An 18,569-nucleotide genomic window follows, 5' to 3' on the forward strand; every position below is an offset into this window, starting at 1 on the left:
TCGAGCAAGCGCCGTTACGGGCTCTAAAAAGAGCCCAAAAGTCCGTTTCTAGTGGCAGCTGCCGAACATGCGACTTATCTCAGCGGAGGTAGAAGAGACTCCCTCCACTGCGCATGCGTGGGAAGCTGTCAGCGGCCGCTGACGCTCCCGCGCATGCGCCGCCCGGAGATGTCATTTCCAAGGCCTTTTCTGCCAGCTGGCGGGGCGGAAATTCGTCCGGCGCCGTCCTAGCCCCTCAAGGTTAGGGCTCGGCCCCCAAAGATGCGGAGCATTCCGCACCTTTGAGGCGGCGCGATGCCCGTCTGATTTGCGCCGTTTTGGGCGCCAGTCGGTGGACATCGCGCTGTTTCCGGAGAATTTCACCCCCTGTGAGTATATTTGTTTTCATGACTGCCATTCTCCATTTGGGAGACTATGGGTGGGATTCTCCGTACCGTCAGCCACATGTTCCTCGGTGGTGCGCCCTTGCCAGCAGCGGGATTCTCCGTTCCCACCATGTGCCAATGGGATTTCCCATTGTGGCCACATGCCACTGAAAAACCCACGGGCGTGGGTGCACTGCTGGCGCGGAGAATCCCATTGGCGGAGAATCCAACCCTATGTTCTCCCGCCGGGTGGAATAGCTCCTGGTCTGCGCTGGCACCAGGAGTGGCAGCCAGGAGCGATTCACTATGCCTTGCCATGCAAATTTATGCACGGTGGGGAGCTTCTGGTATTCCGTTCTGAATCCTGCTGATGGGCCACCATTTTGAATGGCCGGCCCGATTCTGAGTTCCGGTCATTGGCCCCCTCTGCCCCCTCCACCCTCTCCTCCGCTGACAAGTAGGGGCATCATCGTCACCCCACCCCCACATCCACAGGGATTTTTGAGTCACCCCCCCCCCCACACAGCATGAACACATGAGGGTGACTTGACCCCCCCCCACATCAGACACGCTTTTCAGAGAACCGCCCATATGAGAGACCCTGTCGATATGAGAGACACTACATATCAGAGATCCCCAATATCAGAGATCTCCATATCAGAGACCCCCCATCCCATATACCCATCAGCCATTCCTGTCTGGATACTAAAAACAATCCAGACAGAATCAGAATCACTTCCTTTTCCCTTATCCTGATGCCTCAGAGAGAAGTGTAGGAAGCAGCAGCTGTTACTTGATAGGAGGCCAAAACACATCACAAGGCTTTAAACCCCCTCAGATTGTTTGATCTGTGTGGTTTCTATTCACTTTCAAAGAGAAATAGCTTTTAGTAGGCTGTAATTGACAGGGTAATAGCTTCTAGAAGCCAGGGAGGCGTTCTCTGATCCTAAGGCTAAGTGTTGATGTCATCGTAAATGCCGTAGCATTTTACGACGCCGTCAACAGGCCCCCAGGAGCAGCGATTCTGAGCCCTACAGGAGGCCAGCACAGGACTGGAGCAAACCACGCCGCTCCAGATGCCGATACCAGCGTCAAATGGGTGCCGCAGGTCGGCGCATGTGCGCTGTGACCACCGCGAATGCGTGCATGCGCGGTAACTCCCTTCTCCACGCTGGCCCCGACGCAACATGGCGTAGGACTACAGGGGCCGGCGCGGAGCAAAAGAGGCCCCCACCACGAGAGGCTGGCCTGCCGATCGGTAGGCTCCGATCGTGGGCCAGGCCACGGTGGAGGCCCCCCCCCCCCCACCGGGTCGGACACCTCCGCCCCCCCACCAGGCCACCCCCTGCAGGATGGAAGCCGCGGTCCCGCCGGGTAAGACCAGATGTGGATGGCGCCAGCATTACTTGGGCTTTTATGGGCGGCCTCTTGGCCCACCCCGGGTGGAGAAACGCCGGGGGTGGGGTGCGCGGGGGGGGGTGCATAGAGCAGCCCCCGACTGGCGACGACCACGACGGCGCCAATGGTGCCGATTAACCGCTCACCGGAGAATCGGCGGACCGTCAACGGAGCCGCGTCACGCGATTCGCGCCCGGCCCGCCGATTCTCCGATTCGGCATGGGCTGAGAATATCCTGCCCCAGGTGTTTGGATTGTTTATTTTCATCTCCCTTCATGCTTTAATTCATCTCAAGTATCCTGATGTGAAACTAACCACAATGTTCATAAACATTAAATGCTTTCATTCCTTTTTTTCTCAGCAGAAAGCAGTTAACTGATTTTGATGTAGTGAGGGCCTATCAATCATTGCTAGATGAATCAGGTATCCACCCCATTAATTAGGTGAAAATGGGTTCAAGTGACCTATTTGCATTCTCCCGCCGACGTGGTGCATGTAACTCATTGCTGCAGCCAGCGAGCGACCAGAGCATTGGAACTGGCACCAATCCTGTTTTTTGCACGATATACGATTATCCGCATTGGAACTCTGCTACGGGTGGCAGCCTTCTTGAGGTGCATACACCTGGGGCGAGATTCTCCGACCCCCCGCCGGGACGGAGAATCGCCGGGGGCTGGCATGAATCCCGCCCCCGCCGGTTGCCGAATTCTCCCGCACCGGAGATTCAGCGGGGGCGGGAATCGCACCACGCTGGTTGGCGGGACCCCCACGCGATTCTCCGGCCCGGATGGGCCGAAGTCCCGCTAGAATGCCTGTCCCGCCGGCGTGGATTGAACCACCTACCTTACCGGCGGGACAAGGTGGCGTGGGCGGGCTCCGGGGTCCTGGGGGGGGGGGGGGCGCGGGGCGATCTGGCCCCGGGGGGTGACCCCACGGTGGCCTGGCCCACGATCGGGGCCCACCGATCAGCGGGCGGGCCTGTGCCGTGGGGCGCTCTTTTCCTTCCGCCTTCGCCACGGTCTCCACCATGGCGGAGGCGGAAGAGACTCCCTCCACAGCGCATGCGCGGGGATGCCGTGAGCGGCCGCTAGCGCTCCCGCGCACGCGCCGCCCGGAGATGTCATTTCCGCGCCAGCTGGCAGGGCACCAAAGACCTTTTCTGCCTGCTGGCAGGGCGGAAATTAGTCCGGCGCGGGCCTAGCCCCTCAAGGTTGGGGCTCGGCCCCTCAAGATGCGGAGGATTCCGCACCTTTAGGGCGGCGCGATGCCCGACTGATTTGCGCCGTTTTTGGCGCCAGTCGGCGGACATCGCGCCGATACCGGAGAATTTTGCCCCTGGCCTGTACAGTTCCCAACTCCCCCAGAAGACCTCTCAATGTGAGGCGGAATTCTCTGAAAATGTGTCTCTCTCCCCACGCCTGCGAGAAAACGGGCGCACATCACTCTGGACTGTCTTGGAGAAAGTCCAGAGCGATTATCCGTTTTGAAGGGGGCTTGCAGGGCCCCGGATCACTCCACACAGCTCTGGCTGCCGATACGGGGCCTTGCGCTTCAGGCTGCGCGTCCGCACATGCGCACGGCGGCCATCTGCGGCCCCGCGCAAGATGGCGGACCCACACAGCAAACCGGCCCCAACGACATTGCCCCCCCCAAATCGCGCGCGCCCGCTGAGCGGTGGCGCCTGATCGCGAGCCTGGCTGTCCTGGAGGCTCCCCCCGGTGACAGATCTCCCCACCCCCTAGCAGGGCGGCCGCGGACTGGGTCTGCAGTCGCCACTCCGAACTTCCTCCGGGTGGAACCATGAGTGAACCATGCCAGTGGCTCGGAGAATCCCGCCCGTGAAATTCTCTCTTCTGCCACATATTCATCAGCTCTATCTTCCCATTTCCACACTCACCAACACAAAGCATCAGGAGTAATCAGGACAGAATTATCTTTGAGGTTCTGCAGTTCAAACTATCTTGTAGCTCCTTAAACTCTGCCTTTAGGCCTCATCCTTCTTTTGTCCTATGTCATTGATACTGATATAGACCACAACCTCTGCTTGTTCACCTTCCCACCTCAGTGTTCTATCATTGCTCAGTGACCTCCTTGACCTTAGCACCAGTGGAGCGAAACATATCATCCTGACGTCACACCAGTGGCCGCAGAAAAAGTTGCCTGTTTCTCTGTTCTGCATGCTCACATCGCTGACTTCATGGCGTCAATATAGGGAATGCTCATGCACACTTATGTGATGATGTCATCACTGAAATGCTGTTGCTATGTTTATTTTCTCTGTGAAGACTGGTGGCATTTGAGTCACATCAATCCTGCCAGTGACTACTTGCTGAAAAAGTTACCAGCTAGTGGCAGAAGAATAATATAAAGCAACTATATTATATCAGTGCAGAGTTTCTAGCTTTAGTTACTTGTGAAGTCTCATTGACTAAAGATTAGATCACATTTCATTCATTTTACATATGTCAAGCAGGCACCCAAGAGCCCCATATGCAGACAGTCTGCATAGCATTACTTTCTCCTGTAATAGTAATATATAAGGTCCCTCCACAGAGCTCCAGACATGAGCATCGAAAGCAGGCAATCTCCTCTTTCCATGTGCAAAGAGATGCCTTTACATCTATTTCAAGCCGCTTTTCAAAATTCAATTGCAACTCCTTTTTTATTCGACGTCTCACAGCAAAACTAGCTGTCTTGAAAGATAACATTGGAGACTGTCTTCTGAAAGTTCAGTGTCAACATTTTAGGTTCACTTTTATTGTGAAACCAGGAAGAACAGAAATGTTGTTCCCAGCTCCACCTGAAACCAGCAGGACATTGCCAACTATCACGCACCCCTTTTCCTGATTGGCTTCCCCTTTCTCCCAGACTTTTCCACAAACACTAGCCACCTTGCTGCACCCTGGAATTGGTGAGCGGACTGGCGAGATTCCACACAAATGAGCCTGGGGGATCCTGCCGCCAGCTTCATTAAAAATGCGCAGTATATGCCACACTGTATCACACATTGATTCATTTCCACACGTCAGTGTTGGGTATCTGAAATCCCAACAGTACAATGTTAGGTTTGCTGATGAATTAACATCTTATTTATCGCAATGTGTTTTATTTCAGCAAACCATAGCTGCACAGCGTTGGAATTTACATGTGTAAACAGCCGGCCCCCACAGAGAAGGTGCATCTCGAGGCAATGGGTGTGTGATGGAGATTCTGACTGTTCTGATGCTTTAGATGAACATCAGAATTGCACGCGGAGATCCTGTACTATTACAGAGTTCACATGTGACAATGGTCTCTGTGTTAGGAGTTCATACAGGTTTGTTGTGTATTATTCTCCTTATTACTGTTTAATGTTTCAGGCATGGTGGTGCAGTGGTTAGCACTGCTGCCTCATGGCGCCGAGGACCCGAATTCGATCCCGGCCCCGGGTCACTGTCTGTGTGGAGTTTGCACATTCTCCCCGTGACGGCGTGGGTCTCACCCCCACAACCCAAAGATGGGCAGGGTAGGTGGATTGGCCACGCTAAATTGCCCTTTAATTGGAATTTTTAAAAAAAATACTGTTTAATTTTTCTGAGAAGATTTTGGGGAACCACAGTTTTGCAAGTATGATAGGTGGAAGAAATAGTGTAAAAATCCCTCCAATGGATCAGTTAACTTTTAAAATTACGTTGATGAATTGTGGCACAAAGCCCTTTTAAGACCAGAAGGCTTTTACTTTTGTTGTATTTGTAATTCCTTTATCAGATTGTTTGACTACCCACTGGTAGATCACAAGTAAACCCTGCCATAAAAGAAACTTTATAGATTTTGTTGGAGTGAGTTGTAGTAATATGAACTTCCTAATCCCACTTCCTCAAGTGTTTATATGGTTAAAGAATTTGTGTATGCCAAAAGAGGGGATTAATGCCAAGATTAGGGGGATAAGATTAAGCCCTGTATTTCCTTTCTTTTTTGGGCCATTTGTTTTGCATTTGTAATTGTTCTACACTTCCACTGTAGCATTTCTATTTCTCAGAGATAGTGTGGATGCAAAGCGCATTCAGTGCTTCCAGAAAGCTCATAAAAACATTGCTGCCCCAGCAGATGTACTGGCAAAGTACTGAAACTTTAGATTCAAGATTCTGGCCTACACTCAGTAGACCTGTTTTCCAAATGTCAGCCAGATTTCGCAAGCATGTATACATGCCAGATACTTGTATTTTATGACTGAAGGAAATATGACTGCAGTATCATTGTCCCTTCCATCTGCCAGGTTTTTTTTTAACCTCGATTAAACTTATTATTCAGCAATGAGATGATGTTATTGAATGCAGCAAATACAATAATGTGAAAGCATCTGCAAAGTTTAGGATAGTGCCCTGGAATTTTGAGCCAGTGGCAATGATCCCCTCACAAGAAGTTGCCCACAAAGTTTTAGCAGTCTCTGGAGTACAGACTTTCTCTTTTCCAATGTCAATTTGTATTTGGTACTTCTGGAAGAGATCTGTGGCACTCTGGAGTAGAACGGACAATAGAGGTGCTGATCAACTGATCAGATTGAAGAATTTTCAAAGTTGGCAAAGCAGGAAGTAAAAGGAAAGAAATATAAATTGTACCCAAATCATTGTACAGAAAGCAATAAGAGAGATTGAAATATACACAGAGGGTTAAGAAGGAAAGCTAAATATCAAATCACGAACTTGAATAAAAACTATTTTCACTTTTTAAAAAATTAACCTTTTTTGAGGAAATGAGATTCCACGGCCAGGATTCTGCCCTACCCGGCGGGGCGGGGGGTCCCGGCGGCATAGAGTGGCGGGAACCACTCCGGTGTTGGGCCGCCCCAAAGGTGCGGATTTCTCCGCACCGTTAGGGGCCAAGCCCTCATCGTGAGGGGCTAGGCCTGCGCCGGAGTCATTTCCTCTCCACCGGATGATGTGTAAGGCCTTTGGCACCACGCCAGCCAGGGCCGAAAGGAATTCGCCGGCCGGCAGAAGTCGCCGCATGCGTGGGAGCGTCAGCGGCTGCTGAAGTCATCCCTACGCATGTGCAGGGGGGTCTCTTCCGCGTCGGCCACGGTGAAGGCAATGGCCGAAGCAGAGGGAAAAGAGTGCCCCCATGGCACAGGCCCGCCGCAGATCAGTGGGCCCCGATCACGGGCCAGGCCACCGTGGGGGCACCCCCCAGGGCCAGATCGCCCAGCGCCCCCCCAGGACCCCGGAGCCCCGCCCGCGCCACCAGTCCCGCCGGTAAGATAGGTGGTTTGATTCATGCTGGTGGGACTGGCATGACAGCAGCGGGACCTCTGCCCTAGTCTTTCTTATGCAAACTTTGGTTCAACATTATTTCTGTTTTGGACATTTTGACCTGAACACAAATCCTCTATGTACCTTTGTAAGTGCCCAATGGTTTGTGTAAGCAATGTACCCAAATCGGGAGCACACATTCAGTAGTGTTATATCAATTAAGAGTATAAGCATTTTAGGAAGAAGAAATAGACATTTGTCCAAACAAGCCTGCATATTTCTAACAGTTTTTAAACCCATTCATTCATATTCCCATTTCCGACTGCTTTTGGACCTATAAATGCTGTTCATTTCAATGGCTTTCTTTGATGTATAATTATTCTTATACTTTATTAAGAGTACTTTTATTCTGAATTTCCTTCTTAGCCTCCTCATTTTAAAGATGTTCCCTGGTACTTGAACTGATAACCTTGCCAAACAATTTGGCTGGACCAACTTTATCATTCCTTTACACAATGTTGGGTGGGGTTGCTGAGTTATGGGGATAGGGTGGAAGTGTTGACCTTGGGTAGGGTGCTCTTTCCAAGAGCCGGTGCAGACTCGACGGGCCAAATGGCCTCCTTCTGCACTGTAAATGCTATTAAAATCTTCAGTTAGATCAGAATAACATTTTCCTTTTCACCAAAGTAAAAGCCTAATTCACTTAATATTTCCTTCCAACTTATTTCCTGATGCCTGAAATCATCCAGTTTGCTTAGCTCTTTACCTTTCCAAAAGCTATCTCCTTCAGACAATTGGGTGACCAGAACAAAGCGGTGTATTCCAGGTTGGATCTGACCAATGCATTGCGTAAGAACAAAATCATCTCAGTTTCCTTGACTCTATCCCTTTGCTAATAAAATGGAGTGCCTTGCATATTTTATGTGCTGAAGTGTTAAAGCTAAGAATCAAAGGTGAGTGAGTATAAAAGCACACATTTTAATTATGCACTTGCTGGCTCTGATGATAAATAATTCAGCAGCAGCATTACAGTTAATATTTTCAATATTTATTGTTTCATTTTGACCATAGATGTGACCGGCGCAATGACTGTGGCGATGGTACTGATGAACGAGGATGTAGGTACCAACCTTGTGCCCAGCACCAGTTTACGTGCCAGAATGGCCGCTGCATTTCACAGCTGTGGGCCTGTGATGGTGATAATGATTGTGGAGATAGATCTGATGAGATGGAACACCTGTGTGTCACCTCTGAGCCAACATGTCCTCCACATCATTTCAAATGTGACAATGGAGGTTGTATTGAAAGTGGCAAGGTGTGCAATGAAGTGGATGATTGCTCTGATAACAGTGACGAGAAAACATGTGGTATGTATTCAGTCTTAAGAACCTTTTTTTTTGATTTGTGAACCTGCTGCTTATCCACATGAAGAATGAGCCTGGAAAGACGGTGAAAGGGCTGTAGGGTATCTACTGCATCATCCAATGTATTTTTAAAATAAGCCTGCAGCAGCGTATTAAGAAACAAATAGCTTTCACATTTTGTTACAACTATAAGAAGAAGAATGAGTCAATTCAAAATGTCGGTGATGCTCGTCTGGTTCATTTACATCATTGTCACCTGTACCTTGATTCAAGGTTGGCACCCACTTAGGTTCGTGAGTTGGAACGATAGAAAGTTATGACACAGAAAGAGGCCATTCAACTCATCCTGTCTGCACCAGCTGAAAAAAATTGCTGTCCATTCTAATCTCATCTTCCAGCACCCAGTCCATAACCTTGCAGGTTACAGTGCTTCAGGTGCAGATGCAGATACCTTTTAAACAAGTTAAGGGTTCCTGCCTCAACCACCAATCTGGGCAGTGAATTCCAGATATCTACCACCATCTGCAGGAAAAAGATTTTCCTGATATTCCCTCTAATCCTTTTTTTACCAGTCACCTTGACTCTGTGCCCACTGTCAATTGACCCCTCAGCCAGGGGAAACAAGTATTTCCCGTCCATTCTATCTAGGCCCCTCATAACTTTGTACACCTCAATCACGTCACCACTCAGCCTGCTCTGTTCGAAGGAAACAAACTCTACCCAATCGTTCCTTATAGCTGCAGTTTTCAAACCCTGGTAACATTCTTGTAAATCTTTTCTGTACACTCTTCAGAGCAATTCTGTCCTTTCTATAATGTGGTGACCAGAACAGTACACAAAATACCAGCTGTGGCCTAACCAGTGTATTATGCAGTTCCAGCATTTTGTATTCTATACCTCATCCAATAAAGGAAAGCATTCCAGATTCTTTCTTTGCCACCTTATCCATCTGTTCTGCCACCTTCAGGGACCTGTGGACATGCACTCCCAGGTCTCTCACTTCCCCTACCCTCTCAATATCTTCCTAGGGGCTGTTTAGCACAGGGCTAAATCGCTGGCTTTGAAAGCAGACCAAGGCAGGCCAGCAGCATGGTTCAATTCCCGTACCAGCCTCCCCGAACAGGCGCCGGAATGTGGCGACTAGGGGCTTTTCACAGTAACTTCATTTGAAGCCTACTTGTGACAATAAGCGATTTTCATTTCATTTATTGTGTATTCCCTTGCTTTGGTTACCCTCCCAAACTGAACTTTTCTGGTTTGAATTCCATTTGCCACTTTTCCACCCACTCAACCAAATCATTGGTATGATTCGGGATTTGACAGTTATTCTCTTCCCTATCAAATACACAGCTGATTATGTGTCAACCGCAAATTTCACAATCTTGCTTCCCACATTTAAGTCCAAATCCTTAATATATACCACAAAAAGCCCTGTGGAACACTACTGAAAACAGTTTCGCATTCGATCTGTCGATCATTACCCTTTGTCACTGAGCCAATTTTGGATCCAACTCACCACATTCCCTTGTATCACATGGGTTTTTACCTTTCTGAACAATTTGCCATGTGGGACCTTCTCAAATGCCTTACAGCCATGGGTCTTCATGTGACTGAACAGACATTTTCGTGACCCACACATCTTTGGGTACATGGGCCAGGATATCCCTGGAGATAGTGAGATCCAGAGCACAGGAGTTGTTTGCTTTTCTTCTCTGCCACCATCCTGCCTCATCATTAAGGTGCTTCAAGTGCACCATTAAGGTGCTTCAGCTACAAGTGGTTATAGATAAAAATGTTTGCTTTCATAAGAAATTTGTGGAAGGAACTTCAACATATTGAATATATGTTTTTATCAATGAGAGTGATTTTTGTTCAAAATTACAGTGCCATCAGTAAATACACAACTTTATTTTATGTCAGCAAGGCTCCCAATGCATATTAGCTGAGTTGACATAGAAAGGGTAAGAGCAAAGTGTGGTGGGTAGGGCTTTAGGTTGGCATGTTTAACCACAGGAGCTATATTAAGCCATCGGAATTTGGGGGCATGGAGACATGAGAGGCTGCTGGGGTGGATGAATTGGCATAGGTTAGCAAGGGGTATGAGGGACTATGGTGTTGGGACAGGGGTAAGTTTAGTATAGGGGTATGAGGGGCCATGGGGGCATGAGGTGACATAAGCTAGCATGGATGGGGAATGTGTTGGGGTGTCAGAGGTGAGAGCTGCAGGTCCAATCATCTTTTTCTTGAATTCAGCAAAATGCTGGAGCACAGAGGCAGGACTCCTGCCCAGTCTGCCTCTGCACCCAGCAGCCTCCTCACTCATTGGTTAGCACTGCTGCTTCACAGCGCCAAGGACCCGTGGTCGATTCTGACCTCGGATGACTGTCTGTGTGGAGTTTGAACGTTCTCCCCTTGTCTGCGTATGTTTCCTCCGGGTGCTCCGGTTTCCCCCCACAGTTCAAAGGTGTACAGGTTAGGTGGATTGGCCATGATAAATTGCCCCTTGGTGTCCGAAAGGTTAGATGGGGTTACAGGGACAGGACAGGGACATGGGCCAGCTGCGGTGCTCTTTCAGAGGGTCAGTGCAAGTTTGATGGGCTGAATGGCCTCCTTCTACACTATAGGGATTCTATGATTCCAGAGGTGGCAGACCCAACTTCTAATCTGCCTCCGTGCACACCCCCCCCCACCCCCCCAAGCTAAAACTGTCAGTTGGCATGCTGCACTATAAATGTGGATTGAAATCCTGCCTTTTAATTTTTTTCTTCCTGCCAATTTCCACCACCCCTCTCTACTTTTCTCCTTGCTGAGATACTATGCCATGGGTGTTAGCGCACATTCTTGTGATTGTGTGTGAAAAATTTGTTGACCATCCTACCTTGGCTGACGTCACAGCCAAACCTCATCCCATTATCCTCGCCCATTCTACACATTTTCCGCAGGAGATGGCTAGATACGGATCTTGACTAATTTTCTTTCACTATCACAGAGCAATTGAGCCAATTAGAACACCCTTATCCCAAGTTAAGATCAGTTAGTTCAGTATTGATGAAGAATTGAATCTGAACACTTCTTTTCTCGACAGTTGAGCTATGAGTTGTTATTTTATTTTTAAGTTGTTTTGAATATTTTTCCTTTTTGCTGGGACTTGTCAGATGAATCGGATTTTTCAGTCCTGCATAATCCATTGTTCTTGTTCTCTTCTGGGTTGCTACTTTGGGTGGCTATACTCTTGGAGGTTATAGACAATGGTTTTACTGCCTCCAACTGCCCTGCCCAATTCTGTCCGTTATCTTTATGATCAACAAACAAAATTGTTTTAAAAAATTCCCTCTTAGCCTAAAATCGGACTTTTGTGTAAACTACTTTTATGTGAAGAGTTGGCTCAGTACCATGTGAGGATAATTCACTTTATTGCGTATTTTAAATATTACATTTGTTTGGCAGGATCCTCGTAAAAGTGGTTTTAATTTTGGAGTAAATAGTAATACTGTACCTTTCCCTTAATCCAGTACTTTTACAAATTACAAATAACATCCATCTTCAAATTTCCTGTCCCACTCTGTTTCATGAGAATAGTTTATAAATGCAAAAATACATTCTATAGGAAGGCATTTGGCCTCTGACTTGTCACGTTGTTAAAAGTGCCTTTCTTGTTATGTTTCTACAGGTGTTGATGAATGCAGTGATCCTGCACTGAATCACTGTACACACAGTTGCACCAACACAATGACCAGTTTCATCTGCTCCTGTAACCCTGGTTACCAGCTCATGGATGATGGACAGACTTGTGAAGATCTTGATGAATGCAATGTAACACCGAGTGTTTGCAGCCAGATTTGTGAAAACACAGAGGGTTCCTATATCTGCAAATGTGCCCCAGGACATCTTCGGGAACCTGACGGAAAAAGTTGTCGCCAAAACAGCAATATTGCTCCTTACCTTCTCTTCAGTAATCGCTACTATATACGGAATCTGTCTGTTGATGGGGAATTTTACTCTCTTGTGCAACAAGGGCTCGTCAATGTGGTGGCGTTGGACTTTGATAGAGTTGAGCAAAGGTTGTACTGGATTGACTTAGGCCGTAAAATTATTGAACGAATGTTCCTGAATGGAACCAAAAAGGAAACTGTTATTAACCATGATCTGCAAGGTGCTGAAGGCCTGGCTGTTGATTGGGTTGGAAGGTAAGATAACCTCTCAGTTAACACTACTTGGAGGTCTATGGTTCTATTATCTTTTTCAAATTACTATGCAATAAAATTATCCTTTGTAATAATTTATTTTAATTTAACCTAGGCTTTTAAGGATTAAAGCATTTTTTGTTTGGCCAATATCTGGAGTAAGTGGAGATCATAGAATCGCTAAATGTAGAAGGAGGCCATTCGGCCCATCACATCTAAACCAACCCTCTGAAAAAGCACCCTATCCAGGCCCATTCCCCTGCCCTATCCCTGTAACCCCCACCTAACCTGCATATCTCTGAGCACTAAGGGACAATTTTATCATGGCCAATCCACTTAACCTGCACATCGTTGGACTGTCGGAGGAAACTGGAGCACCCGGAGGAAACCCACGCAGACACGGGGGGAATGTGCAAACTCCAAACAGACAGTCACCTAAGGCTGGAATTGAACCTGGGTCCCTGGCGCTGTGAGGTAGCAGTGCTGACCACTGTGCCACAGTGCCAGGGTGGCAGTGCCAAGGTGCCAGCCTGGTAGTGCCAAGGTGCCCACATTCCAGGGGGAGAGCCACCCTGCCCTGTCCCTGGCTACCCAGGGGTCACCGATGGCCTGGTAGACCTCCACTGGATTCCATCCGCCTGGCCCACGTTTGTGTGAATTGGTACTGAATGGCACCCAGCTGGGGACTCTCTGGGGAGTCCATTAGATACTGGAAGTCTGGTAGATCACGGGTGAGCATGCCTAAGTGGGCTTAAACCCAACTTAGATGCATGAGGCTTGGTCATGTCCATCGTGGGCAGGATCCTGATTGCGACACCTCGCGAGGTCTGGATAGTTCTTGTGAGGTGTGCTGGCTGCCGGGGAGGCAAGGGAGGCCTCTCTCGGCATCCACCGGCAACATCGTACTCCCGTTCTGGTGCGACGGGCTGAAGGATCACGTCCCAAGACTTAACAGTCTTACAGTGTTTCAATCAATAATACTCTTCACCATTCAATGCCATAATCAACACCAGGATTCCCAAGACTGCAGGTGTCATGTCAAAGTTCAGAAGTCACATTTGGATCAACAGCAAATTAACTGAATATCTGTGTGTACCTAGCTTGTGTTCACCTCCATTTATAAGGCATGGACAACTTATCCAAGCCAAGAAAAGCAACTGAGCAGCTTCCACCTCTGCTACCTCAGATGAACATTGGCATCTCCTGGCAAGACAGAGTGCCAAATATGAAAGTACACCAGCTTACAAGGATCCCTCGCATGTTTGTCCTCGAGTCAGCAGTGACTCTATTGGCTGGGTCATGTGAGCTGAATGGATGATCCCCAAAGACATAGCTCTATGGCAAGCTTGCTATTTGCATGAGATCAACAAGCCATCTACAAATGCAATACCAGATGTCTGCAAGTGACACTTCCAAGTTGACCAGGATCAGAGTGGGAAAAGACAGCTCACCAGAAAGAAAAAGACATCAGTTAACCTTGGACCAATGCTATTCATCTGTGCCAGTTGCGGAAGGAACTCACTCATGAATCCACCTCTATAGCCACAACAGAGGACGTTCAACACAGCAGTGACGTACATCCTGGGTACAATACATCATCTCCTGAATGGAAGGGTGCCAATAAAAATCACTTGAAACATTGCTTTAAGCATTAATTGTTTGTATGTATCAATGGGTGTACGCACGCAGTGGAATAGGTAAACAGATTTGATTTGTCCTTTCTTCTCCCTTGTTTTATAATAAAGTTGGATAGTTATTTTGCTGTATGAAACAGAAAATGCTGGAAACACTCAGCAGGTCTAACAGCATGTCTTTTTAAAGTCTGATTTCTTTCCACACATGCTGCTATTCCTGGAATGTCCAACATTTTCTGTTTTTATTTCAGATTTCCAGCATTACTAGTATTGTACTCTTGTATTTCTCTACCTACTTTTGTACAACATTGCTTGTCTTTGCCTTGGAGGGAGTTGAAATCTTGTTAACAGTTGTATTAACCTTTTGGTGGGAATAGTGAGAAAAGTCAAGGTTAATAATAAATGGGCCTGACCAAAAGCTGATTAAATCGAATCATGTCAACTGAATTGCATTTTAATGGTCAAAAATGTGTCTGTTGAATAATCTAGATAAGTATCTACTGCTGTAAAAAGGTTAGTCTTGTCCCAGAATTTCCTACTGATGCACTATCATACAGCAGAGAAGGCCATTCAGCCCATTGTGGTTGTACCAGCTCTGAGCTGTCAATTCGTAACACTCCCCTGCTTTTCCCCCAAAACTCTGCAAATATTTCCTTTTTAAGTATTTATCCAAACTTGTTATGCATAATTACGCTTAGAAAACCTGGAATACTGTACTTTGCATGCGCCAACTTAGTACTTTGTTATTTTTTTCAGGAAACTGTACTGGCTTGATAATTTTAAAGATTGCCTTAATGTTGCTGAACTTGATGGGAGATTCCGTAAAATGCTGGCTGAGCACTGTGTGGACACAAGCAATATCTATTGTTTCGACAACCCACGAGCAATTGCTGTTTATCCTAAGTTTGGGTAAGAGAACCCTAAATTATTTGTCCACATATTAGAGACAAACAGACCAAGTGGTTGGGTTTCCACTTTGGTACAGTCGGTGATTTCAGGGCGGTATGCACCCAAAATTGCATCTGTTGTGAGAAATCCCTGGGTTTCTGCTTAGACTAATTTGCATAATCTACCCTGAACCAGTCTAATCAGGAAGTGTTTTAAAACCATCTTTTTTCTCGAAAAAGAATTGCATTAAAAAATCTTCCTTGATATATTTGATTGGTAACTTGGTAAAGTTTGATTAATATAGCTAAAAATGTGTATATCACAGGAAACCATCTTAAATTACCTTGCCAAGGGGCTGTTTAGCACAGGGCTAAATCGCTGGCTTTGAAAGCAGACCAAGGCAGGCCAGCAGCACATTCGATTCCCGTAACAGTCTCCCCGAACAGGCGCCGGAATGTGGCGACTAGGGGCTTTTCACAGTAACCTCATTTGAAGCCTCCTTGTGACAATAAGCGATTTTCATTTTCATTTTCTCATTTCAAGCTACCATCTGTGAGCAAATCCATTTAAATTATTGAAATTGACTTTTAAAACGCATACAAAACTATTTTTACTCAAGATTGGGGTACAAAGTCAGTCCCTGTGGACTGGATTATATCACCCGTGGTTGGGGTGATTGGGTGGAGTGCCTGTCACCTTCACAGTACCATAGCATTTTACCAATGACAGAGAAAGTAGCGGACGGCTCTCAGCCCAGAGGTCAAAGGTAGCATATAAATGGTCCATTTAAGTGTTTCGTCCTGCTGCCGTTGATACAGTGGGTGAGCTTCCCCCTGTGAATCTTGGTGGTTTCCCTGTTGGCATAACGAGGACCCTCCTAATCGGGCATTTGCAACCCATGGAGGGAACACTGGCAGTAGTGGCCACCCTCATGGCAACCCCATACCCTTCTCTCACAAACACCAAACATCACCACCCTCTTCCCCGCCAGCCACCCAAACCCCTTCCCCGCCTTCCTCCTCTTACCCTGACCTCTCGCTGGGCTTTCCTGACTGCTCCAGCAATTCCCAATCACACTCACCTTTTTCCAAGGACAAAGTCCACTGCTGCATTTCCTAGCTGGGTATAATCTCAGAAGTGCCCCGCCCCTTTTTTAATGATATCTTTTGATAGTGGACATTACATTATAAAAACATGTCAGACATGCTTCATCACTGTAGCCTTCATCTTGACTTTCTTGAGTTAAGAAATAAAATGGCAACACATTATATTGAGCATTGTCAGCATTCATGTAGGTGGTGAACATGACCAATCAAAATGTTCTGAATCATATCTTGCTCAACTTTCTGTTATGGATTTATGAGCCAAATTGAGAATGGAGCCCGATACTGTTAAAAGTCAAAAATTCCCCAATCAGCTTCTCTGAGTGACTGAGTCAGTTAGGATTGTATTCGCTGGAGTTCAGAAGAATGAGGGGAGATCTCGTAGAAACCTGTAAAATTCTATCAGAACTAGACAGGGTAGATGCAGGAAGGATGTTCCCAATGATGGGGGTGTCCAGAATCAGGGTTAATGGTCTAAGGATACGGGGTAAACCTTTTAGGACTGAGATGAAGATATTTAAATTCACCCAGAGCGTGGTAAGCCTGTGGAACTACCTACCACAGGAAGCAGTGGAGGCCAAAAATGTTGTTTGTTTTCAAGAAGGAATTAGATATAGCACTTGGGGCTAAAGGGATCAAAAGATATGGGGGGGAAATGGGAACAGGATACTGAGTTGGATGATTAGCCATGCCTCTGCGGAGTCTGCACATTCTCCCCGTGTCTGCGTGGGTTTCCTCTGGATGCTCCGGTTTCCTCCCACAAGTCCCAAAAGACATGCTTGTTAGGTGAATTGGACATTCTGAATTCTCCCTCAGTGTACCCGAACAGGCGCCAGAGTGTGGCGACTAGGGGATTTTCACAGTAACTTCATTGCAGTGTTAATGTAAACCTCCTTGTGACACTAATAAAGATTATTATTATCATATTGAATAGCAGAGCAGGCTCTAAGGGCTGAATTGCCTCCTCCTGCTCCTATTTTTCTATGATAAACAAGAACTTTTACTTGCAACAAAAGTAACTTGTTTGATAATATTATTGATATTATTGAGTTGATTGAAATTCTTGTCATGCTGCACAAAGCAATTTGTCAAAATAGAGTTTGATTTGGAGAATTAAAATCATTTATACATTTCAGTTTCTCTAACTTTTGCAGATACATTTTCTGGACTGACTGGGGTTCTCAAGCGTACATTGGCCGCATTGGCATGGATGGTAAAAACAAATCAGCCATTATAACCACAAAATTGGAATGGCCCAATGGATTGACTCTTGACTACACAAATGATAAACTCTATTGGACTGATGCGCACTTGAATTATATTGAGTAAGTACTTCTGAACTTTTGAATAATAAAACGCAAATTATTTTGTCTAATTCCAGTATTATTGCATAAAATGTCAGTATGATACAATATCTTTGGTACAATAGAGTGCATTTTATAATCAAAAATATTGGCCCAGACAGTGAGCCACAGGTCTGTGGATTCTGGGTGTTCCCCTTGGGATTGGGGTGGGCTGGCACAGACCCCCATTGTTGCAGTATGTGTTTCAAATGCACCCATTTATATCTAGAGGGAATGGCAGGGAAGGCACTGCAATGTTCCACATGCAGAATGTTTGTGGTGAGGACGCCGTCAGTGTCCCTGCTGATTTCATCTGTGGGAAGTGCACCCATCTCCAGCTCTTCAGAAACCGCGTTAGGGAACTGGAGCTGGAGCTGGATGAACTTCGGATCATTCGGGAGGCAGAGGTGGTTATAGATAGAAGCTTCAGGGATGTAGATACTCCGAAGAATAAAGATAGATGGGTGACGTGAGAGGGGCTGGGAGGAACAGTCAGTACAGGGGATCCCCTGTGGTCGTTCCCCTTAGTAACAAGTATACCGCTTTGGATACTGTTGGGGGGGGGGACTTACCAGGGGTAAGCCATGGGGTACAGAGTGTGTCCCTGTTGCTCAGAAGGGAAGGGGGGAGAGGAGTAGAGCATTAGTCATTGGAGGCTCCATAGTTAGGGGGATAGATAGGAGATTCTGTGGGAACGAGAGAGACTCGCGGTTGGTGTGTTGCCTTCCAGGTGCCAGGGTCCGTGATGTCTCAGATCGTGTTTTCGGGATCCTTAAGGGGAGGGGGAGCAGCCCCAAGTCGTGGTCCACATAGGTACCAACGACACAGGTAGGGACAGGGATGTAAGGCAGGAATTCAGGGAGCTAGGGTGGAAACTTAGATCTAGGACAAACAGAGTTATTATCTCTGGGTTGTTACCCGTGCCACGTGCTAGCGAGACGAGGAATAGGGAGAGAGAGGAGTTGAACACGTGGCTACAGGGATGGTGCAGGAGGGAGGGTTTCAGATTTCTGGATAATTGGGGCTCATTCTGGGGTCGGTGGGACCTTTACAAACGGGATG

General features: G+C 47.1%; 1 protein-coding gene across 2 annotated transcripts in view; it reads left to right on the forward strand.

Annotated features, from left to right (window-relative positions):
- LOC140389325 (low-density lipoprotein receptor-related protein 2-like) overlaps positions 1-18,569 on the forward strand; it is a 534,533-nt gene that overhangs the window by 391,161 nt on the left and 124,803 nt on the right. For both annotated transcript variants that reach the window (XM_072473491.1, XM_072473499.1), the window contains 5 exons: positions 4,878-5,079; positions 8,063-8,358; positions 12,026-12,542; positions 14,930-15,082; positions 17,319-17,489. In XM_072473491.1, coding sequence (XP_072329592.1) covers positions 4,878-5,079; positions 8,063-8,358; positions 12,026-12,542; positions 14,930-15,082; positions 17,319-17,489 — 1,339 coding nt within the window. The remainder of the gene's footprint in view (positions 1-4,877; positions 5,080-8,062; positions 8,359-12,025; positions 12,543-14,929; positions 15,083-17,318; positions 17,490-18,569) is intronic.

Source organism: Scyliorhinus torazame, chromosome 2 (genome assembly GCF_047496885.1).
Source record: "Scyliorhinus torazame isolate Kashiwa2021f chromosome 2, sScyTor2.1, whole genome shotgun sequence".
NCBI classification, from domain to species: Eukaryota; Metazoa; Chordata; class Chondrichthyes; order Carcharhiniformes; family Scyliorhinidae; genus Scyliorhinus; species Scyliorhinus torazame.